At 38.3% G+C, this 14156-nt stretch overlaps 1 protein-coding gene across 1 annotated transcript in view; it reads right to left on the bottom strand.

Moving 5' to 3' along the window:
- The window catches only part of SLC9A9 (solute carrier family 9 member A9), a 180378-nt gene that overhangs the window by 49915 nt on the left and 116307 nt on the right, over nt 1–14156 (bottom strand). The window contains exons 13-14 of the mRNA XM_048954553.1: nt 12335–12383; nt 8091–8170 (exon numbers count right to left, since the gene is read on the bottom strand). Coding sequence (XP_048810510.1) covers nt 8091–8170; nt 12335–12383 — 129 coding nt within the window. The remainder of the gene's footprint in view (nt 1–8090; nt 8171–12334; nt 12384–14156) is intronic.

Raw genomic sequence — 14156 nt, 5'->3', positions numbered from 1 at the left:
TGATATATGCTTAGTGCCTGGGAAGGCAACAGTGAAAGATACACATGCATAAAAACATTTGAAAATGCTTTAGATGTAACGTAGAATATTTTTTGTGCATTCAAGGCTGTAAACGAAATAGCAGGAGCCTTGGAAGAAGGAATTAACTTATGGTTATGTCTATCTTATGAGCTTCCAGTACTTTTATATCATATTTTGGTCTCGTCTATACAGTTGTGTATTGTCAGCCAACAAACTGTAATTTCATGCTTGAGTGGGCTGATAAAAGCCTATTCTTCTGCTTCTTTCTATGTTCATGCTACACTATACTGTAATAATGGAGTGAGAAGGGGAGGGAAAAATAGAATTAAAAATTGTCACAAGGAATAATAATCAATATCCATCAGTAAAATCTACTATGGTAGATACTATGGTAGCTTGAGCAGCAGTTTGTTCTGGTGAATACACTGGGATTCCATTCAGTACATTAAGCTTTGGTGCAGCTGCTTCAAGTTCTGTACTTTGACTTGATAGGAATGTAACAGACAGCTATACAGGTAGAAGGAAGCTGCAGAACTGCAAAGTGTTTCTTTAAAGTAGGAATTTTTCCACTTGTAAATTGTGTCTGTGCTAGAATATTTGACTACAGCTATTAATATAATACTTCTGCATAAAGTTTGCCTGTAAAAGAAATCCTCTGAACTTTGCTCTATCTTGTTACTGTATTTGCTGAATTTCTTTTATACTAAAGCCTAAAATCTTGATGCTGTCAAGATTTAACATGCTACAATTGTCTACAGTGGCTTAATGCAGCTGAAAAAAAAAAAACAGAGAACAGAGAAATTAACAGATTAACAGAGAAATGAAAGTGGTTCTGCAGGTTGGATTGTCTGACTGGGGCCTTGGCTGTATGTAGTGCTGTGTGCTTGCGGTGGGACTTGAAAGTACAGCTTCTGCACTTGGTAATTCCAGGAGGAATAGCTCGAGTGTCTCAGCTCTTGGGAATGGGCAAAGATTGCTTAGGCTGGGGCACGGAGTGCTCACCAACAGGCACACAGTAGACTGGTGCCTGAGGACAAGGGGATTCCTTAATCTCAGCTGCTAGAACAGGAAATTGGTCATAGCCAGTCAAAAACCTTCAGACGTTATCTCTGTGTCTGAAGGACTGGTTAAGTGACATAACAAAGCAAGATAAACCGACAGAAAGCTCTGGCAGAACACTAGGCAGGAGCTTTAACTTCTTTCCTGTTCCCTCTGCTCCTTTGTGAAAGGCACATTAACAGCCAGTGCTGAGCACCCTGCAAAAGGCAGATTCCAGAATCTTCAGTTCCACTTTGACTTTTTGTCCATTTTCTGACCTACTTGGTGGGCTGCTAGTCTCTATGCAGTTGATGAGCCTCGGAAACCTTTCAGAACCATTCAAGAAATAACATTTTGGCTTTTAAAATAAGATTTAGAGCTGTTTTATACAGGAAAGATTAAAATGTCATATTTTGTTTATGAATAATTTTGCTTTTAAAATTTTGAACTTCTTGTGGAATGAATACTTTTTAGCTATTGTAGATTTTCACATATTTTAATATATTTTCACATGAAATATAGCAGTATAGTTGCACAAAGACTCATACGTTTATATTGGGGCTGTTGGGCTCTGTGAAACATTCTTTTTATTCGCTTGTGATTCCTCTTATCAGAAATTGAGAGAAGCCCTTGAGCTGAAAAACAAAAGGTATTCTGTGTCAAATGAGCTAAGATGTTACATATAAAAGCAGGTGATTCTACACTGAGTTGTTTCGAACAAGCTGAAGCCCGGATTCTGCCTTAGAAACCATGCAAAACTCCTTCAAAAATCAATGACCATTTGACACAAAGTACAGAAAATAGAACCTAGCCCTGTATGTCCCTGAAGGATGGGAACAAGAACTCAATAACAGCTCACAAAATGTTTTTTTGGATATTGTGGATCTCTTTTCACACAAAAGCACTTCTCCTTTTCTCAAATCACAGTAGCAATGACATGCTTGCCTTTTTCACTCGTACCGTGCCTGCACTGCTTAATCATTATTTTGAACATTGATTTTTTGAAATCCCATTCCCCCATGTTTCTCTACTTCTTCCTTTATAGGCAAGAACAAGCTAAAGTACGAAGGCCTTTTAACAATGGATTTGCTACCACTGAAGTAACAAGAAAATAAACCCATAACAGTTTGCTTCCAGAATTATATAGTTTGTATGTTATTTTGTATTGCTTGGAGGGATAAAGTTAGAATACAGAAAAGAGTCTCATCTCATCTTTCTATTGTCTTCCTTTGTAACTTACAAAGTTGTACTTAGCCTGTTGTTTGCTATATTTTTCAGCTCTGAACATATAAATAGGTCTTTGCACAATGTATGAGTTTCAGTGCTAGGATGAAAAACCTAAATAGTAAAAATTTCAAACTTCAGCTCCTTACTTCTGATCCTTTTGATTATACTTTGTGTAACCAAAAGTCCTGCAGCTCGTCTCTTCCTTCAGGATCATGGTGGAGAAAGGGTGAGTGAAAAGATTCATATTGTGCAATAAAAATATCAGGAAACTATTACAAATAGTCTTCATGTATGTCTTTTGCAATGGGAAGGTGAAAAGGAACGTGCATCAAATAATGTAAAAGAACCACAATTTTTTAAAATCTCTTTCTAGTTAACTTTTTGTTTGCAGTTGGCAGTTAAATTATGTTTAGTAATAGATGCATAGAATCATAGAATCACCAAGATTGGAAAAGACCTACAAGACCATCCAATCCAACTGTCTAACGATCACCAATATATCTCATTAACCACGTCCCTCAACACAAAATCCAAATGTTCCTTGAACACCTCCAGGGTTGGTGACTCTACCACCACCCTGGGCAGCCCATTCCAAGGCCTGACCACTCTCTCAGAAAAGTAGTATTTCCTAAGGTCTGGCCTGAATCTCCCTTGGCGCAACTTGTGGCCATTTCCTCTAGTCCTATCACTAGTTACATGAGAGAAGAGGCCAACCCCAGCTCCTGACAACGTCACTTCAGGTAGTTATGGGAAGCGATAATGTCTCCCCTGAACTTTCATTTAAAAATACTTGGGCAGGAAAGAGAAAAGAACAGTGGATCAGATGCTTACAAGTCCTCTCTTTTAATAAGTTTTGAACTAAGTTCAGGTAGTTATTGCTAGTACTAAAATGTCCTTTGGTTTCCTGTCCTTCTCAAGTCTGTAGCATTTGAGAAAGCTTTATGATTAGTCAGCTGCTCTTGTGTCATTGTTGTGTTATGATGTCCACTAAAATCCCTCAGCTGGGGTGTTTTACTCTCAGATTTTTTTATTATCTGCTTGTAAAATCTGCAAAACAGATTCCTGTGCTTGATTAGCATCTCTCTGCTATGAACCCTACCTTTTCTGATAGCCAATCCTACATTACTGTTTCTGTGAACTACCTGAATGTGCTTGCACTGATTTTTTTATGCTTCTTTGAGTGGTAATGAGACTGAAGTCTCAGAGAGGGGTGTCTTTTCTCAGATTGGAAGCTGTCCAGCAAAATAAGGTCCTGGTCTACAGCTAGGCCACTGAGTATCATTTTACTGTTACTACCACAGTGATAAAAGAATCAAAACAGAGTGGCAATAATGAAAAAAGCTTTAATTCTACAGCAGGTAAAAGAAAATGGTATGCATGTGCCTGCTTACAGACTCTTGCCTTTTCTTTCCAAAATGTCTGTCTCTAATATGACAGTGGTAAGTTATCCCTTAAGAAAAATTCATTTGAAAGTCGCAAAATTCTGAATTTTAATTTGATTGGTAGTTCACCCTGGAATGGAATTTTGCCTTTGGTAGTTTTTCCATTTTCTCACAAGCATAGAAAAGCACTTATCTTGCTTCATAGGCAGCCATTATGGCTGTTTTATCTGTGTAACAAAGGACAGCAGAAATAAAAAGTTAGGTGCCCCGATAAGTTAAGGAGGAGAAACTTTTGAAGTCTACAAATAACACAGTTCCTTTTGGCTGATTGATTTCAGGTGAGCATAAAGGACACAAACAACCTTTTTCTTTAACTAAACGGTGCACATCTGAATGACAGACAGCTGCAGTTCAAGTAGAAACATTTTTGGCAGCTGTTCCATGGAGAATTGCCTCACTCAGAACCAGACTCCTGTTTCTATTCAGCGTAACCGAATGTTAGTTCCTCAAAGTCAAAAGAAATCTGAAAAGAAGAAACTTCCCCTTGCACTACTTTATTTGTGACCGTGTGCATGAGGGTATCAAAAAGCAAAGCTTTGAGGAAGCCAGACAGCTGTGCTCCTGTGCGGGCTTGGCAGCTCAGTGCAATGGATGCAGTAGACGTGTCACTGCAATACCTGCAGTACGCCTCTGCCAACTGATTCCTGCCTGACCTCTTATCAGTCCTCATGCCTGCCAGAAATAGGCAGCAGCAGAGCTCTGCTCATTCGGTCTTAGATGATCACAGCACACAGTTCCATTCTACTCCATTGCCAGAAAAGAACAGACTTGGCTGTAGGTGGAACCAAGGCTTATCTCTTGCAGTTTAACACTTCTTAATTGAAACCTAAGAGCATGTGAAGCCATCTTTTGTTCTTTTCCTTCTTACTTTATTATACTCTAGCACATATTTTCCTTTTATAAAGTAAGACATTTCTGCTCAGGACAAGCTAGAGTATGATGAGTAAGCTCACATAATTATCCTGCAACATGATATGAGCTTCTTGTTATGAAGAAGGTGAGCATTTGTGGAAGGAAAAATCTTAGCAGAGCATTATGTTCCCTTTTTCATCTTCAGTTTCAGTTATTTCTGCATATTTTATTGCTTTATTGTGTACTTCAGTGTAGGAGTCCCAAATACTTTCTCCTTAATGCAAGTGCTCCACCAGAAGGGGGAGAGCAGTGCAGTCACCTTCCTGACTGATGCTACAGAACAATCCGTGAGAGCAACAATGACCCCCTGTGAGGAAGTCAGGATTTCATGAATACAGAAAGAGAAGGAAGCTTTGTGTAATAACATATCAAACCAAGAATAGCAGAATAAGTTTAGTCCAAAGTAGCTGGAGAAGCAGGTAAAGGCTGTTTACAGTACATTCTTAGATTCATTTTACCTTCATTTTAAGGAAGAGGTTGTGACAGGAATAAAGGCCTTTGTAGAAAAGAAAGAATTCTAACTCTAGACAGGTAGAGATTAGGCAGCAAAAAACAGCAATGCTTATAAGCAAGTAAAGAGGTAGAAGACTGAGAAGAGCTAAAGCAGATTGCTGCCAGTTGGGACTAAAGTTACAATTTCATTGTGGGATGCATTGGGATGGGAAATCTTTGCACACCACCTGTTTGAGCTCTGCCCTTACGTACTCAGGTCTTGTCCCTACAAGATGAAATTCCCACTAACTTACTTATTCACTAGCTAAACTTGGCTGCATCTGCCTTGAAAAAACAACAATACAAAAGTATGTGTATTGTGCTGTTTGTTTCCTAAAAACAAATTCATGAAGTATTTTGTGTTGCTTTCCTCACATCTCCACTTGCCCTTAGGAGTATATCACAGCTTCAAATGATAACCTACTCTGAGTTGTAAAAACAAGGAAGCCGAAATAAATTCAGTGGAATTATCCCAATGTCAGATACCAAGTATTTTGTTTTGCATTTTACTTGTTTAAATAATTGAGATGAAATTCCAAGAGCATATGTTGAGCTTACTTAAGATGGTTTAAATGATCTCTTCATTTTTCTTGTTCCAGTGTAAGAATTTCCTAGCCTAGATTTTAGAGAATGGTGTGTTTTTCTTAGGTGTCAATACCTGATTCAAAGATACTTGCTTAAACAATCCTTATTGAATCCAGCTGGCTCTGGATAAGGCTTCTACTGTTTTATTCAGAACAAATATAAAATTTGATCCTCAAAAGTCTTTTTTTTTTTTTATAAATTCTACCCTAGTCTGGCACATTGTCACCATCTAAATCGACTGGAATAAGTGAAAATCATTCAGAATGACAGCAAAAAAACAGCACCGCTTTTTGGCTTCTTCAGTGACGTTTCCTCCTTTTTGCTTTTTGGCCACAAAATAAACAAGCATAAGAGATGTAACTGCCAGAAAAGTCAGCAGATTGGTGTTAATGCCTAAGAGGAAATTCCTAACTATAGAAATGTCACAATCATCTACACTTTCAAAGTGTATTTCCAGATAGATGGTTATTTTTCACTGTCTTATCTTTGGAAACCATATCATAATCCTCCATGCAATCTTACTGGACACAAACATGGTGTTACATGACAATTTCTTCTTTTAAATTTAGCACCACAGCTTTGTAATGTTAGAGAAAAACAAACCTAGAAAATCTGTATGGATAGTTTGTCTCCACAAAAAGAGTGTTACCTCAAAAAATGCCATACTGATGAGACACTCAGTGCTGTGAGTCACAGCATTCGTGGGCTGAACCATTATTGTGTATGGATATACCTTTTCTCTGTTTGTAAAATTCGAAGTGTTTTATTTGTAATAGAAATACATTTTAGGATAAAGGTGTGGTTGTAATATTTGAACATCTGAATTTTGAAGAAAGCTTATGACTTAAAGAAGTTGATACTTAAGAACACGTTCTTTTTATGACTCGTAAAAAAATCACATCACTATAATATATTCTTGAAATGCAAAAGAGTTAGAAACTAGAATTTGTAAAAAAAAAAAAGCATTACAAACCCAGATTCAAAATAACTTTCTAGATAAAATGTCAGAAGCGAAGATTTAAGATCTCTGCCATACAGATAACCTTTGGGAAGACAGTAGTAAAGACCATCATTTTCACTTCTGCTGAATTCCACATTCTTTTCACTTTGCAGGCCCTGTTGTCCAACTATTTCATATCGATTTCTCTCTTTCCCTTCCTCCTCTGTACCTCGATTTGTAGTTCTACCCTTGTTGTCTCTTTCATTCTTTTTTTCTAACTCATACCTTTGTCCAGTTCTTGCCTTCTGCTTTCTTATTTCATTTTCAGAGCACAATTATTTTTTTCCTTCTCCTTCCCACCCCATTCATCTATCTCTTTCAACCTGCAGCTTTTAAGATAAATCACAACCACAGGCTTTTTCTTTCTGAAAAAACAGAGGCCTGGATGGTAGCTAAAGTCAGTTATTCTGGTACCCAGCATTAATGTTTAAGCATGTTTCCTGTTTTATATTGCATTTACCTACGACTTGTAAGTATTATTAAGTAATTATTCTAAGAAAATACTAAGAGCTTTTTGGCCCTTGAAGCTGCTCTGATAGATGAATTAGATCAATACAGTCATTTATAACCAGATATATGTTGTTTGTTTGTTTGTTTTTCCCTGTCAAAAGACTCTTTGAAAGATAACTTCAGTAGAATTTTTCTTAGGAAGCTGAAATATTTCATCTTAGTTCATTGCAGATCATAACAGAAAAACAAACATATAACTGGAATGTTAATTTCTACTCACTAGTGCAGGACAAAGGAATTATCAGTAGAAATGCTACCGAATAATGGAGACTACTAGAAAAGTTTTGCCCATTTAGCTCCTTAGTTACTATGCTTGGAAATTATCAGGACTTGTACTGTATTCATTTTATTTTCTGTTAATAGCTAAAGCATGATTATTATTCTGGGATCTCGCTGACATACACAGAGCCTCTCCAGAGTGAATTTGAAATGACAGTAAATCAGAATGGTTGCTTTTATCATCTCTTTGCACAGGTGTTAGTGACAGCAAGGGTCACTAATGCTGGTGTAAAGAGTAAGAGAGCATGAGTGTGAAGAGAATCAGTTATTGTTGCATCAGTACGAATGTGGAAGGATGTAGAAAGGCTCAGAAGTCCAGGAAATATCAAGTATGAGCTTCCTGGAAATCCTGCTGTAGAGCGCAGCTTTGCATCTCAGCTGGTTCTCAGAAGCAGCCTCACCACTGCACTCCTCTACTTCTCTAGAACTTTGTATTTGAACTTTCAATATTTCTTCTCCTTACAAAAGTATAATTGATTTCAACGTCTTTAGTTTTTGTTTCTGAAAGTAAACCAGTTTGGGGTATTATGAAAGTGCCAGTTGTAATGAAACTATCACCTGCAGCTTGGAACAGAAAAGGATACCTGTGATCAAATACATACCAAACTCTGAACAGCCATGCGCTCTCTGCTTTGGTTGTATTTTTATCCAAGTTACATGCAGTCTGCAAATAAGCAAATGAAAAAGTGAAATGCGTTTTTATGACAAAAAACCATGAAGTTCCAATATTAAAAATACGTCAAACCAGTAACAGTTTATTGTACTTTTTTCCCCTTCTAATCTGAAAAGCCTCTCTTACAGGAATGTCATCTCTCAAATTGGTTCATGAGCAATTTGGCTCATATAACACACTTCTCATTATACTGTATACTTGATGGAGGAATGCAGCATTTAGTTTTATTAATGATTCCAATTTTATTAAGCAGCTGAGGAGCACTGTATTCTAAGATCAGTAAAATGACATTTTGATCTAATTGCTGTTGTGGGATTACTTCAGTTTACTCCTACAAGCTCGGATGCTGTATGCCTAACCAAATGTCATTTTTGAAGGTACTGTGGTATTCTAATAATCATGGCACTGCTTTCTGTGCTGCTCTCCAAGAGAGAGGAGATCACAGAAATATTGGAAAAGCAGGGGCAGTCATAAGCACCAAAATGCACTGACTCAAAATACTGTTTTTCATGCTGTAAACTAATTCTGGGATACCCTGCACAGGTAGACGGGCTGTCATTTTACTGAGAATCATAATTTGGAATAATATATTTGTGAGAGTCTTCTGTGCAAAAATAGCTAGTTTGGTCTTGCTCTGGGCATCACATTAATACCAGTGGCATGATGGAATTAGGAATGGGACTGTCAGTCCTCTAAAGGATATTTTTTTCTTGTTTCTGTTTTGTTGGATGTTAGTTTGTAATAGGAATGCTTTTCTTCATGCAGTTTTAAAACACGTTATCTAATTATTTTTATTCTAATCGAACACATTAAAAATTATTTTCTCATAATACTTAACATGCATGTAAATGGACTGATGATAATAATATTAGTGTGCTGATCCTTAAAACTGTAGGGTCTGGTTCCAAGCCATCATGGACTTGGGAACTTTGGTCACAAAGGAGATGGACAGAAATTTCTGCAGCAGATCTGGAGGCCTCTCCATTCTGGCTGAGAAGGGGGGAGTCTAGAGGCTTACTTCTCACACATTTGCTGGCTTTTAAATATCTTATTCTTGAGTGGGTTCAGTCCTTCTTGTACAATCCCCTGAAGCTCTAATTAATGGCACTAAGTGCTGGCAGGCGGCTCACATCTCATCTGGCTGAGATATTAAGTGGCAACAGAAGACAGTGGCACTTGGTATGTTACTTATATGAGTTCTGTGTGAGGTTTATGAATATGCGCTGTGCAGGATTCAGATTGAACTGTGATCTAGTAATACTTATGAAAAGCCAAAATGTATTCTAGTTTATGCTATTACAAGTAAAACAACTTGTTTCACTGTGAAGAGATGCAACACAGAAAATGTAAAGTAGGTAAATGAAATAAAAACATTATATATTATATAAATACAAAAATTATAATAGATAAATATTAGAAATAAAGGGAAAACAAAAAGACAACAAAGGGGAAGAAAAGATGAGAGAAAAAAGAGAAAATTTAAATAAATAACCTGAAATTGATCAAACAACTCTGATAGATACTGAGTTAAAGAGGGCTACAGAGAATGCGATAGAGATCTGCAACAGTCAAAGATCGAGATGTCGAATACAAAGAACTCAGAGAAATGAAAATAGAAGACCACAGGGTAGAAGAAATCAGTGCAGCAAAGCTATTTTCCAAAATAAAATTTATACCATAAGGATTACTGCCGTGGACATGTCAGAGCATGAAATGTGTTACATTTATTTACACCTCCTGAATTGTGTTCCTGAGTTTTGTCAACAGAGATAGGTGTTGATTCACAGGGCACTGCTGGGCACTTGACATGTTATTGTTATTCATAAACAATTATTTTCATTTCTATTAAAAGAAGGAGGCAACTAGAAGCCCAGGGTTTCTGGAGAAATCAAGTTTTCACAAACCATTTGGTCAATTTTATACCACTCAATTCAGCATTCTGTTATGTTTGATAGCTCGTGACTGCTGCAAAGGAGAACAGCTCTGAAATTAAATGGTTTTGAAATTCACGCAGGAATAGATAAATGTTAACAACATAAAAAAAGTGGTGTGTCCTGTATTCAGCCAGAATTTCAGCAGAGGCATTGCAAGAAAGAATTACTACCAAGTCACCAAGGAGGGTGATATTTGTAACCTGTGCCTTCAGTATCAGAATATATCAGTATCACAGCTTGGTGCAACAGGGTGCTGTACCAGCCATTTGCTAGGGACTGAGATGTAAAAATAAAGATATGATCATATATGAATCAATTTTTTCTATTATTTTCAGAGAAACTTTAGGACATTTAGGCATGTGAATTCCATTCAGCTCAGTGAAAACTGAGACCCTAAATGACTTCTGATATATGCAAGTGGGTAAAGTTTAGATGTTCAGTCTAATAATATTTTTTATGTATTTCCATGTGGATGGAGTCTCTCATTCATTTCTTGCCCTAACTTACTACATTTTTCTAATTGTTGGGTAATTTCAGTTGCAGTTATGCAGTTGGAAGGAATCCTTGGGATGGTGTTACCCAGAAACAGGAACAAGATTTTTTTATCTGTTGTTTTTATTTTTCTTTTTTTTTTTGCTGTGAGAATTTGCCAAGTCTCACGCTGATTTTCCTTACTCCTCTTAGCATGCAAAAGGACACCTTACCTCTATGTGTACTGACTCTTACAGAGTCACAGTTGCAGACAATGCTGCGTCTGAAAGAATTCTGTACAGATGTGACAAAATAGGGAGGATGGCAGACGATCTTTGGGAGCTTTTTCACCGAGCTCCTTTAGTTTAAAGTTTTTATGTTCAGAACACAGACAGATTTCTATGTTAAAAATATTTTCAGAAACATGGCCTGCTGGGACAGAACATTGCACGCTTTCCCTTTTTATTCCAGGAAATGGAAAGTTGTTCTGAAATGTTGCATTTTCCAGAAAGTCTCATCTGGAAGGTGATAAATAGCTGGATTTATGAAGGCTACATTTCTACTATTCTGCTTGTCAGAATTCTCAGGATATCTTTGCGCTGCTTTATAATTTTCTTTAAAGCTCTCTAACACATTTAGTTACAAAATATTCATGAAATACATCTCCTTTTCTGTACCCTGTACTATAGAGACAATTTGCAGTTCCTTCTCAATGACCTTGATGAGGGATAGTGGCCACCCTCAGCAAGTTTGCTGATGATACGAAGTTGGGAGGATTGGCTGACACGCCTGAAGGCTGTGTTGCCATTCAGCAAGACCTGGATAGGCTGGAGAGCTGGGCAGAAAGAAACCGGATGAGGTTTAACAAAAGCAAGTGTAGAGTCTTGCATCTGGGGAGGAATAATTGCATGCACCAATGCAGGCTGGGGGATGACCTGCTGGAGTGGAGCTCTGCGGAGAGGGACCTGGGTGTCCTGGTGGACGACAGGTTGGCCATGAGCCAGCAGTGTGCCCTTGTGGCCAAGAGGGCCAATGGCATCCTGGGGTGCATTGCAAAGAGCGTGTCCAGCAGGTCGAGGGAGGTGATCCTCCCCCTCTACTCTGCCCTGGTGAGGTCTCATCTGGAGTACTGCGTCCAGTTCTGGGCTCCCCAGTACAAAAAAGACAGGGATCTCTTGGAAAGAGTCCAGCGGAGGGCCACAAAGATGGTGAAGGGCCTGGAGCATCTCCCCTATGAAGAAAGGCTGAGTGAACTGGGTCTGTTCAGCCTTGAGAAAAGGAGACTGAGAGGGGATCTGATCCAGGTCTATAAGTATCTAAGGTGTGGGGGGCAGAATGGTGAGGCCGGACTCTTTTCAGTGGTGAGTGGAGACAGGACAAGGGGAAACGGCCTGAAACTGCAGCATAGGAAGTTCCGCACAAACATGCGCAAGAACTTCTTTACAGTGAGGTGACGGAGCACTGGAACAGGCTGCCCAGGGAGGTGGTGGAGTCTCCTTCTCTGGAGATGTTCCAGACCTGCCTGGATGCCTACCTGTGCGACCTGCTGTAGGGAACCTGCTTTGGCAGGGGGTTGGACTCGATGATCTCTGGAGGTCCCTTCCAACCCCTACAATTCTGTGATCCTGTGATTGTCTTTATTTATAATTTGCTGGTTTAAAAATTTTCCAGCTATAATGCTTTCTTTGTCAAATGTTCTCCTTGAGTGGTTCAGGTTTATGCAGCACATACATCTGAAATCATAACATACCTGGTTTGCAGCTTCTGCTTTCATATCTTCATCTGGATCTACACCAACTCTGTTTAAAAAAAAAAAAACAAAAATGTGGTAATGGTCAGATGTGTATTTGAGAGCTTTGAGGGAAGAAGTATTTCTCTTGTGCCAACCAGGTGAGAAAAGCAGAGAACTGACAAAACATTGAGATCACTTTTCAAATCAGGGCAGTTCTTAATATGTTTTTATGAACATGAGACACTGAGGTTAAATCTTCTTGTAAATGATACAATGTAAGTGTTAAGTCACCTGAGGAGGAACTGGAGTTTAAGAGGTAAATGAAGGAGAAGACTGCAGGACTATGGAGTTTCTTGACTGAGCATGGCTTCTAGCATTTGGAAAGTGCTTTGCTCTGCAAACAAACCACTGGATGCAAGAGTGAAAAACGATTTTTTTCTATCACAGCTTTTGAGTTTCAGTGAATCTGAGCACTTTAATCTTTTTTTTTTTTTTTTTAATAATGACTCTGGTGCAACAAGGAAACAGACTGCACAGCTACTTATTTTGCTTCTTCACGTCCTGTTCCTTGAATTGCTAGAGAAGTCTTCTGACAGTACTAACCTATTCATTTGTTTGGAGTAAAGCAATCTAGCTGTTTTCCATTCCAGTAATGGAAACATTTACAGGGGAAAAGAAAAAGGAACATACATGAAGGTTAAATCATCAGTCTGACACTGACCTTGTTACTGTCACATACAGAACTGTGGTGTCTTTATCTATGCTCAACATTGTAAAACTCAGCAGTGTGAGACAGTCCTGTGCTGCAGTGGACGGCTGAACTGCAGCAGGGTATGGAAATTGCTACAGCAGGAAACAGTGGTGCAGGTGGAGGTGTGATCATCCCAGGCTCATAAAGTGAGTCAGAATCAGAGAATCCAAGTCTCCTAAAGCCAATTGTATACCCTGTTTATTAGACTGTGCTTACTTACTGGATGTGTTCAGTGACAATGTCACATGGCTGTCACAGAAAAACACTGGTAATGCAATAGTTAAGGGACAGCATAGTTCTAGAAATAACATAAAAGAAATAATACAGAGAATTCAAAGCATTTATGCATGATAGGTATAGCTGAAAGACTCCAGCACAAAGTTCCCCACGCTCTGTTCTCCTTAATGAGCTTGACTTGACCTCAAAGAATCAGTCTCCTGGGACAGAAGTAATTTAGCCTTCATGCAGTTCCGAGTTTACTGGAGTTGAGAAACTGCCAGTTCTGACTGATTGTGTGTGCTGGAGTTGTGATGCGTTTATTACAGAATGAGCTAAGACAACAGAAAACATTTCACCCGAGACTAAAAGAACACTAAGAGAGAATATAAAAAAGACTGGACAGTGGGATCAACAGGAACCAGTTTTTGGCTGCTGGACTGACTGTCTCAGAAATATAACTGTCAACTAATCAGGAACAATAGGAATCCATCGGCATAGAAAAAATCCAGGCTCAAAGAGTTATGCAGATATTTCTTTCCTGTGGTAAGCTACATTTTCTCTGTATGAATATGTGTTACGTTGAGTCCTTATGGCTACAGAGTTAGCTAGCACTTCCGCCTTGATTGTCCTGTAGACAACAGATTATGATAATATGGCACATATGAAGATATTCACATGAAACCTCTTCTTGTGAAGGAGAATCTCACTATTGGAGATCAGTGTGCACAGCATTATCTTATCCACTGATGCAGTTACTTGAGAAAAAAAGAAAAAAGGTCATTTTTTGCATTTTATTGTCAAGTTTCTTAAAGGATTAAAATAAAAAACAGATTGTAAAAATGTGAATCTTAGTGATTCCATTAAGTGTGC

The sequence above is a fragment of the Lagopus muta genome, chromosome 9 (assembly GCF_023343835.1).
Source record: "Lagopus muta isolate bLagMut1 chromosome 9, bLagMut1 primary, whole genome shotgun sequence".
Taxonomy (NCBI): Eukaryota; Metazoa; Chordata; class Aves; order Galliformes; family Phasianidae; genus Lagopus; species Lagopus muta.
This window is presented reverse-complemented; position numbering and strand designations above follow the sequence as displayed.